Source organism: Pleurodeles waltl, chromosome 4_2, assembly GCF_031143425.1.
Source record: "Pleurodeles waltl isolate 20211129_DDA chromosome 4_2, aPleWal1.hap1.20221129, whole genome shotgun sequence".
Taxonomy (NCBI): Eukaryota; Metazoa; Chordata; class Amphibia; order Caudata; family Salamandridae; genus Pleurodeles; species Pleurodeles waltl.
Window position 1 is genome coordinate 37,416,657 of NC_090443.1, and position 11,011 is coordinate 37,427,667.

The 11,011-nt window shown below is 43.3% G+C and overlaps 1 protein-coding gene across 4 annotated transcripts in view; it reads right to left on the minus strand.

Annotated features, from left to right (window-relative positions):
• Nucleotides 1–8,318, minus strand: part of ACVR1B (activin A receptor type 1B) — a 76,145-nt gene extending 67,827 nt beyond the window's left edge. The window contains exon 1 of one of the 4 annotated variants that reach the window (XM_069230530.1): nt 8,165–8,318. In XM_069230530.1, the coding sequence (XP_069086631.1) occupies nt 8,165–8,249 (85 nt within the window). In that variant the 5' untranslated portion in view covers nt 8,250–8,318. Of the gene's footprint in view, nt 1–7,399; nt 7,416–7,895; nt 8,069–8,103 lie in introns of those variants that run through there. The other 3 variants (XM_069230532.1, XM_069230531.1, XM_069230533.1) reach the window with 3 other exon arrangements.
• Between the last annotated feature and the right edge of the window lie 2,693 nt (nt 8,319–11,011).

The following is an 11,011-nucleotide window of genomic DNA, read 5'->3' on the forward strand; positions in this document are numbered from 1 at the left end:
ATTTTCGGTTCTTCCGTTTTCGAATCCTGCAGTGTTGCGTCTTTTTAATCATTGACTGTGTGTGCTCGATCTAAAGGCGGATTCATTTTAAGAAAGCAAGTTTTAAACGTTTAAAAAATATATACTAGTTGAAGAATCATCCGTGGCATCCGGTTGTGTTTCTGTGACACTGGTAATTATAAGTTTCAACAACACAAGACCAAATCTGTATTTATTTAAGGCGGGGTTTGAGTTTTTTTTTTAATGGGCTTGCCTTGCTCTAATTACAAGGCACTTATTCCAGAGGAGCCTCTGATTTAATTATAGCACCTCTTTCTAGAGCATCCTCCGCGTCCCCAGGGGACTTGCCTTTTACAAGAAACAGTGGCCAGCAGGAGCGGGCATTTGAGAAATTCGGAAGTTCAGCGGTTCGATTTTTATATAAAACTTAAGTATGCTGCTCGTCATCAATTAAATGGGAACGCAAAGGCTAAGTTTTGATGCCAATGGATACATTCATAAAATACTTTATCACGTCGAGTCCCGCCTAGGTGATTCGCAGTTGTTTCACTTCTCAAACGTAACAGATGTGTGATTTTAATTGCCCAATTACTGGGGTTTCTGTTCTTGATCCTCGAAGGTGATCAAACCCCTGAGATTTAAATTACGGATGTGTTTTCGCAGAGAACAGTACATCGATACCTGTCCAAAGATGGGCACGTGCATCGCCAAACACCGAGTATGAGGTTTTCCAGTGGTCGAGGGTGCTAATTGTTCGTGTCACATAAGCACTGGACCACAGACACTGGACAGTGAAAGTGGATAGGCTGCCCTGTCCGCATGGGGCTTCTCGTACAGATCAGTGAGTTCTGCCAAGTGATTACGCCACGGATACGATGTCTCCCCTTGTTTGTTCAAAAGGAAGTCTGTCTTTAGGTGCCCTTTGTCCACTGGACATCAATTCCTCTTTCACAATTCTACAGTGCCTGCCTCGAGGTCTGAGTCAGCAAAAGAAGTAATGCAAATATGGTTGCATATGGTAGGCTATTCCCCGCCGGTGCCATAATCGAGGATCTGCGACTGCCTGGACTACCACAGGTCCAATCCCTGCGGGCGCACATTACCTTTCATCCTTGTAGGGTCGACAAATTAGTACCACTGGCTTAGACAACCAAAAACAAGCTGAAGAGTAGCAGGAGACACCGGGACTGCACGTATACTTTACAACTACATGAGTGAGGTAGTTCAGTAGACCGGAGTACACCGTTCAAGAGTCTACGGTGCTCAACTTCCGCGGAGGGGACTGTAGACTTAAAAAAGTATTGGACACTAACCCCTAGCAACCCGACAACCTTAAAAAATAAAAAAAACAACCAAAAGACCAACCCAACTCGAAGAAAACAATGCATAACTCCAATAGGAGCAAATACGGGAACCTGAAAGCAACAGAACACATCTGTATCTTGAAAAGTGATCACATTTCCTATAATAAAAAAAATAATTAAACCATGAAGGGCAGGCAAACCTTTACCAGGACAATGAACTATTGCTTACAATTTACAAATTCAACACCTACCACCTGACGCCCAGTTTACAAAATGTTCTCCATGCCCTTACTTAGGAGGCAATCTGCCTGATAAATGTGTTCACACAGAAAAAATCATGGATGAGAGAGAGGAGTGTAAGAACCTAATGTCAAAAGACAGGACAGACATGACCCTGAACCACGAGGACCAGCATAGAAAACAGTGCAAGACCAGCACTTTTAAAAAAAGATTATGAAATATGGACGCCTAAAGAGAATCCTTGACTTTTCAGTCCTTTCGTTCTTCTATTTACAACGTTAGGATCCTTCCTGAACCTGGAATATGAGGTTAGAACTTCACAGAGCAGAGAAAAAAGGCGCACAATCTCCTGTACTGGTTCATTACAGCAGTGGGCCAAAGCGATAAAATGGCAGATGATCGGATGGTAAAGGTTAATTTAAGATGGCTGTCTGTCTGTTACTATACTAAGGTTCTGTGACAAGTTTCACCTCTCCGTAAACTCCAGGACCCAGATTATGCCGCTGCAAGGGACCACAAGGTAAACAAGCTAGTAAAGGGTGTGTTCAGCACACAATCTGAACGCCCAAAATGTATACTGCAGTAGTCTGTTTTCTGCTCTGTAAACAGGGCTACTGGAATTATGAGCAAGAGACAACCAGGTTATGCAGCAGGGTTGACTACATTCAAAACTACATGTAAAAAGCAAATTATGTGGCGTAAAGTGGCACGTTCTGTGATAGTATTACTTCAAGATTGTCATTTTCACACTTGCTAACACTGTCTGTTCACCTCATTAGTAACAGTTTAACACGCACGGATAGCAATAAACAACAGTAATGTGACCTGTCGCTCTTCGAGGAGGGCTTTCTGCTGTGTGACAAGACACCTTCGTGCGATTTAGTAACTTGGTTCACGCCAATTCCACACAGCAGTGCACTGTCCCTGTTTCGTTATTAAAGTGGAACGATACATTATCTGATTCTGGAGCGCTCACTCCAATACACTGCTTAAAACACCTACTGTACGATGCCTGTAACGTCCATAGTGAAAAACATTCAATAAAACGGTTTTAGTAACTTTTGATTCGTTTGCGCTACAAACATTTTGGGATGTAAATCAGATGACGGCTGATCACAGCTACAAAAAGCGCAGAATTCCAGACGTCCCGTCTATCAGCAGGACTGAAGCAGTGAAGAATAGGGTTTCCTACGTTTTCCTTTCACGTGGCTCCGACTACATAGCGCACGGTTGCAGTGGCATGGTGGGCTCTGAACCGGTGTTTTACATACTACTACAGCAGGCTCACTGTACGTGCATCTTACAAACTACAAATATTACACAACACTGCTATAAGAAATAGATGGAGATTTTTTTTAAACTATTAGCACAGAGTGCGGAAGTGAATGCTGCTTTCCACAACTGTCCTGTTTTCCCTGGGATGTTGGCACGAGATGTTTATCTTACATTTGAACAACAAGCATCTTATTCTGGGAGTGAACAAATGAGCTTTGTCTACTAAAAATCTGCACTGGCAAATGCACTTCAAAAAGGCCAAGTTCATATGCTACAAAAAAGAGCTAGGAATGAATGCATCGCCGCATATGTTTAAAGAACAGCCGCCAATAAAGACACATTTATTGAAGAGACCATATTTTAATCCCAGACTAAACCTACACGGCTAAAAAGTCGTAAAACAGAGCTTTGAAGCACCATGATTTATTTTTAAAAATTGCTTCTAGCAGGTGCCTAGAAAATAATCGGCAGACTGGAATACTCCTCCATCTTCACCCAAGCCAATCGCTACTTTACCCACATCAAGAAAAGCTGCCTAACTTATTCAGAGTTCTACTCTAATTTAGTTACTACTCCGTGGTCTTCCCTCGCCCATGCCAATTCGAGGTTGACTGCTCCCCCTTTCGGTATTACTTTGTTCTAATTCTGTGGGGGAAAAAAGCATCGCCAGGCCTGACAGCGATTGAAAAATGTATAAAATACACATATTTTAGCCAATTTCCTTCCAGTGCAACTCCACCTTGCATTCTGCATGTTGGAAAGCTGGAGTACTGAATGTTCACAGACAAGGCTGGGCCTTTATGTCCAGGAACGTGAACCAAGGTGCTACCTCCTCCCCTTCCTCACAGCAGACATCCACGTCGTCACTATCCATACATGTTTTGAATTTAAAAGGAATCCTCTCTGATACCCAACTACTTCACTCGTCTGGCTGTGCCCTCAGTACGTGGAATGACTTGTACCAATCTCAAGGGCACTTCAAACACACGTCTCATGTCCCGCCGATCTTTTCTCAGGGTCGCCGGTCAAACACAGTCGCTGCTTAGTCTTCAGGATGGATTTTTTATTGCACATATCTGCCCCTGCTCTCCACCTTTACGATTCTCATTGCTGTCCCGCTCACAGCCACACGAGCAGGCAGAAGAAGGGGCAAGGAGAAACAGATCGGAGCCATAAAGTCTGGGAGCTATGATGTTTAAAGAGTTCTTGGGCAGGAATTATGAAACCAGTGTCTCTGATAATGGTCAGAGATGCTTTTCCACATGAAGCCTGGGTATATGACAGATGGCATGTTGTAGAAAATGCCAGTGCAGTGACACAGAAGTACACGGGCTGGGAATGCTGCTGACGCCTGCCCCGAGGTTACCTCTCTCACCTCTCGCAGCTCACCGGGGAACAATGACTGAAACCCGCCCTGACAGAAGATGTGAAACAGACTCGGGGCCTCAGGAGTTACGGCCTAAGAATAAATTAATCTCTGCTCCAGAGCGAAGAGTTAAAGGTTACTGCCAGATGCCAAAGGTCACAAGCTGTGAGACGGTCCATGCATAACAAAGAGCGTATGGACAATTATGCGCCCTCTTTCTTTCTTCTCGAATAATAACACGGGCTTGAAACAACCCCCAACTCAGACAAGAAACACACATCTCACTTTATGCAGAGACGAAATACACATCTCACACCGAGGCCAAATGCACATATCCGCGCAGAACACAGACACAATACAACTCCCATATCAGAGACAAAATACAGTGCCATACAGAGACAACTTACTTCTCCCCATACAGAGACAAAATAAACAGCTTACAACACTGGAAGGAAAACAATAAGCAATTTCCTTAGACCATGTACAAAACACGCATCTATCCAAAGAAACAAAATACAACATACACATCCCTTGGGGTACTAGAATGAAAAAAAAATACATATCTCTAGAACCCTAGAAGGTCAAAATGAGCAACTTCACCAAATCACAGACAATATGGAAACCTCTTCACAGAAACAAAATACATCACTCCGCATACAAGAAAGACCAAAATACACATCTTTTAACTCTACATGGTCAAAGTGAACAACTTCCCAAAACAACAGACAAACTCACACCTCGCACAGCAAAATGCATATATCGCCAAACAGACAATGAGCAACATTTACACCATTTCGCATAACAGAAACATACCTACCCATATCCTGAAGACATTTCACATCGCTCCCAATACTGTTAAGATCAAATATACAGCCCACCAGACAAAAGAAAAAAAAAATCCCCGTAGGCCACAGAAACACAATATAGATGTCTACCCAGCACAGAGACAAAAAATAATAAAATCATATTTACACAAGACCGTATGTTAAATAAACTTCCGTCTCTCAGACCAGTGAGACAAATATCTCCCCTAATCGGGGACCCACACACAATAAAATATTAAGCCACAATGAAACTCAACCACATAGGTACTTGGAGCACACGATCCAAAATTAAATTGAACACGTATCCCAGGCTACAAAATGCATCTCTCTAACAAAAATCAAAAATACAAACCTAACACCTCTCACCCCCATAAACGGCACAGACAATTAACGTGTCCCTATCCCAAGTCACACACAATATGCCCTTGCATCCCTATTGTTTGAATTTCGAACACTTCTTATGGTGTGCACCGCAACCAAGAGGTATTCCCAGTTTTTCACCATAAAGACATTTCCAAAAACTTCACTGAGTATATAACTAATTTCACTGAAATTTCTATGTCCTTGACTTTTCTCTCAGTTCCTCAAAATGAATTTCATTTGTGCCTGCTCTAGAAGGAAAAATACACAGAAGGCCTCGATCTAGAGGGGCAAGGAAGATCACATATTCCTTCACGGTTTACCTGGAGTACTAAAAAGCATTTTGAATATTTAAAATTGCCATCCTCTACCTGCCACCAGGAGCTTATGTCCAGGATTACTTTACATCATCTCCAGCTGGAATGCACTCTGGGATACACGCGACCCAAACCAATCACTAGCTGTAACTGTGCGAGAATTCTTCCCTCACCCAGAGAAACACTGTCCTGACATCAATAGACAGGACTTGGCCTGAATTTGTCCCTGAACGACATTCACAACATCAGAACGCTCATTTAGTTCATAGCAGGGATGGCGGAACTCGCAGTTTTACAGAAAAATGCTGCAAGATTCCACAGAATCCCACCAACGGATGGCAATCACACATCCCATGCTGCAATCTAGCACAAGCAGCACTGAAAATAAGGGCGCACGCCATCATGCGTTGAGCATAGCGCGCAGTCATTCAAGTTGATTTTGCTGTCGCTGGAGTAGAAAATCTACTCTAACTGCAGCCCCCGTGATCACTCACAAATGCATGGGTTAGAAAATCACGCTAGGGGATCCAAATCTCACTTGTCAGTCTGCATGTTTTGGTGCTTCGCAGGAGAAAAATCCCGCCATGTGACAACTGACAGAATTTGGCCAAGACTACTTGTTAAGGCGTAACTTGAAGTGGCCAAAACTCCGCAGGCGGAAAAATAATTTTCAGCCAACCTCTAGGTCATAGATGAGGAACCCACCCGAGCTGTCGGTGAAGAGGTGGCCTATTTTTACATGTTATAAATAAAAGAATGGCTAATAAACAAAAGCAGTTAAAAACTACCTAAGAGACGGAGCACCTTAAGAGGTGTTTTTGAATCGAACATTATTAGCCCCTCTCCACGTATGATGGCCCAGTGAGTTAAACATTCAAAGCTGGTACCTGATGTGACCCGTACCCCATGTGTATGAATTTCTGTAAGGCCAACACAGTCTCAGATCTTGCTAAGGTTGGTAAAATAAGTACAATTAAATTGGGTAATAGCAACACCTATTAATGAAAGGGCCACGGAGGGGCGGAAGGGTACTATGAAACACTACACCAAACAGGCTACACTACTAAATAAACGTTACTTGGGAAACCAATGAGAAGGCACGACCGGTTTAAACTCACCCTGGTTGCCCTTCATCTCTAGATGTTTAGCAGTCACTCATCATACCTGCTCTATAGTCCCTTCTTCTCCAATCACACTGAGCATTCCTCTAAATTCGCCCTGGGCTTCTTCTTCCCCAGACCCACGTGGGGGTCTACTACCTCCAGTTTGTGTCAAGGCCTAATATTCCTATTCTTCAACAAATTCTCTGTTCAACTCCTCCAAACCTATTAAAATTGTTTCCTGCTACTGACCTGGTATGAGACACTCTCTCTCCAGAGACCCCCCTACAAAGCACTAATGAGCATTTTTTTTACTGATACTCTGAAGGGCATTTCCTCTGTCAGCCATGTGTAGTCACCAGAACCGCTAAAAAAACACGAGTTTTAGTATTTGATGATGCCATTACCCCATAAGAGAGACATTTCTTTAGAGCAGGAGGACGACGTAGGTGCAAGCTAGCTAGAACACGTCACATTTTAATGTTAATTACTGACTGTCTCAAGAAGTTCCATTTAGACGAAGCTTCTGTTTATCATATGAGGAATTACATTCTGGCAGGGACCCGACCTTCGTTGATTTACTTCTGCTTCAGATCGTCCTCCTATGACTTACTCTCTTAATTACCAGACATAGTAGGACACCTTGTTCTTTAAACCCCAAAACGTTTCAGAAGACAACGAAGTCCGTGTCAGCGGGACTACTCTGGGCAAGACAGTACGTTCAAGAAGTAATTATACCCCCAACTGTATCGTGCTCATGGCTGCCAAGAAAGAGAAGGGAGATTTAAGAGTGTTCAAGCCTATGAGGGTCTAAAACGATGTAGTTTGTAAAGCGCGCCTTCAAAATATTCGACTCTGAGGATGGAGCCCATCCGGTCTCTTCACCAAAATAGTTCTTGTGTGACAATAACACACCAGTACTCCTTCAACAGCATGCTGCTTGCTTCACTTAGTAAACAAATACTGGATCCATTCTACGCCCCTTTATCCAAACACTATAACCTATTCAGCCAACCTCTAACCTCCAGCATTTCGTTTTCTAGGCACTGACATGCAGGTCCCCAGTCTACTATAGTTGTACATTGAGATACCCTTTTTCCAACCCGTACCTCTGGTATGCATATCCCGGCGATGGCACATAAGCCACCAAGACACCCAGCGACGTGGGGAGGATCTGCCTATACAACCTAACCCCCGGTATATAAAGCCTCATTTAGCCAACACATCCCGTGGGTATAAAGAACACCCCTCGTTCCCTCCACGCTCCCTCCCTGTATACAGCTCCCTGCTCTCCTGTCCGCCATATTGTTGTTGTACCTGAGCTTTTTCACTCCCAGACCATCACCGGCTCCCACTGGTGCCCCGCCTCCTCACTCACCGTGGCTCCCCCGGGGGACGCTGCTCAGCGTCAACAGCAAAAGGAAGATGAACAGCGGAGAGCCGCTAGCCCGTAAGTCCGCCATAGCACCGAGAGCTCTGGGACAGCTGGGGGAGCGCGCACGCAAGGTTCAGACACTGAGCGCGTGCACGCGCACGGCTTCAGGCACAGGGCGCGGGCACGCACCAGTAGAACGGGTACGTACACTGACATGGAAAGAGGACTGACAGGAGCTCGGCGCCATTTCTTCTACGGAGGAGGTGCACCTGAGACCTGGAGTGTTATTCTGGACCATCCCATCCCTTCGGGAGTCTCTTCTGTATAGCATCGTCGGACTCTGCACAGAACGGGGTCGGAACGCTTTATAACCGCATTCCAACCGACATTGTCGTAAATCCAAACCACGCATGGAGTATTTTTAAACCGCCGCGTATTCCTTTCTGGTACCTTGACATTTTCAACTTTTAAGTGTAAACGTCCCAAGGTGGCTTAGTCTGGACAACACGCCCCCCTGACCACAGAGAGCAGTCGCTGCACAACGGCTGCTGCTCCCGATTGGCTTTTTCAAGTGTTTTCTCTATGTCTATTATCGTACTGTAATTATTTACGTCAGTACGTGCATAGTCCTGGGGCATTGAGGGAACAAAGCTCCATGGGAACAGAAAGACGTAGTTTGCTTAAACCTGTTGGAACCTTGCTCATCCAGGCGATTTGGACATAGTTCCAACTCTTAAGTTAGATTTTACATCATGGTACTGAATCCCATTTCAAAACATAGTACAGGAGTTAAAAAGTGTAGCCAGTGCAAACCGCCCCCACTATCCTTATTGTGAGGGGGCTGGCGTTCTCCATTCAAACACAAGCCCTGAGCTGCTTTCTGTTCTCAATGGGAGGAAGCAAAGGGGATGAAAAGAGCGTACACAACATGTAATCAGAATGTATGTGGTTAATCTGCCTTTTCCACATGGTCACACCAACTTTTTAGCCTTTTGCTGGATCCACATTTTTTTCTGCTTTTAGATCTGTGTCCTTAACCCCTGCTAAGCAGTAGTAAATTACCTGTGCTCCCCCTTTAACCATGGTTACATTGGCTTATTGTGGATCAGCACATAAAACTTGCATATGAATCCATAGTATATTGTGTACAAAATGTACTCAAAGCCCTGGAAGTTAACTGCCGCTAGTGGACTGCATCACCTATTGTGCTGTCCACTATAGTGGTAGTGCAAACATGGCTTCAGGGCTACCACTGTAGCCTGACTTTAACAGTGCAAAAACACACTGTGACCTGTCAAAATGAACCCTTTTGACAGGTAAAAACATACGTTTAAATATTAATAAGTCACGTCTATGTTAGCCTTTTAGCCCACAGGTTAGGGTACATGGTATTTAAAAGTGGGACATGTTGAAAGTTAATCTTACCATATTCCTATAGTGATAATGCTCTATAAGCAGTTTTTGCCACAGTCTGCCTAGTTATCATATGTAGAAAACTAGTGTACAGATTAAAATACTAATGTCTTATCTCAGGAGTGAGACCAGCTGGAAAAACAAGACCACTATTTTTTATGTCTGTTAAAAAATCAAATTCAGATTTTAATAAATAGTATGGAAAAGTAACATATAAAAATATACTTTACCTACCTGAACTGTCAGAAGACTAATTTGCTTAAGTCTACCAGCTCGAAGCCTGTGTTTAACTTTGAATTGGTGTGAAATGCTGCCAGGAGTAAACAATAGGTTCACCTGAAAGAGCAGAGATAACTGAACTCCACAGAGTATGTGAGGTGGGGGCTGTGGGAACCCTTTTTGATGCTATAGTGTAAAATCCTGCTTGACAGATCTGTTGAGCTACATTTAACACTTGGGAACACGCTTAAAAGGGAGAGAACAGGATGCTGAGACAATTCTTGTGTATCCACCGTGTGGTTGCTGGAGGGCCCTGCACTTGTTCTGCCAGACTTCTTTCTCTCACTGGGTTTGCTGTGGGTACAGTGCCTACTTCAAGCAGCCCTCAGAGCTCAAGTTTAGTGTGGCAAGAACTTTGACCATCTTGAAAATGCCCTGACACATGGCATTTTGCTGGAATAGGTAGGGTCTAAAGGCGACTGTGAAGGCTGGCAACTTAATGTTAAATTGATAAGCTGGTTTACCTTTAGCTGAGAGAATTGTTCTAATCACACCTTGACTTTCTCCAGAGATCTGAGGAAATCGTATGTCGGCGGGCATGGTGATGACTTATGCACCTATCTGCTATTTAAATATGGTTATTTTGAGTGAGGAAAAAATGGATATTTTCCAATGTGTTCAGGGAGACTGTGATATAATTGTGAACAGAAACGGTGTTTTGCAGCTCTCTAAAAATGGAAAATAGTGTTTTAGAACGATTTGGAGCTGTTTTTAGTGTAGAGAAAATGTAGCTTTTCTTGGCTTCTTTTATCTTTAAGTAGTATACCTTAGCTTAAAGAGCCAAACTTGTCTTCAAGTCAAGGTCATAGTTTTTATGCCATTTATGTTCTGATTGGCGACATTTCAACTTTAATTTCATAAGATCCAGTAAAATCCAGGGATTTTCTTTCTTTTTTGGGTGGATGCTTAATTGGTAAAACTTTGTTTAATGTAGTGTTTAAACATTTATTGAAGGGATTAAGCAGAGATGAGGGATCCAATGACAAATCAGATGTAATTTTAGAATTGAGGTTACTAAGAATTGTAACTCCCAGATCTGATACAGAGATTTTTCTCCAGGACCTATACTCTATTACCACTTTACCTGATGATCTTTTTGTAAGTGGAAGATGCACACCCAATGGGATGATGAAATGATCCGTCCAGCATATGGCTAGA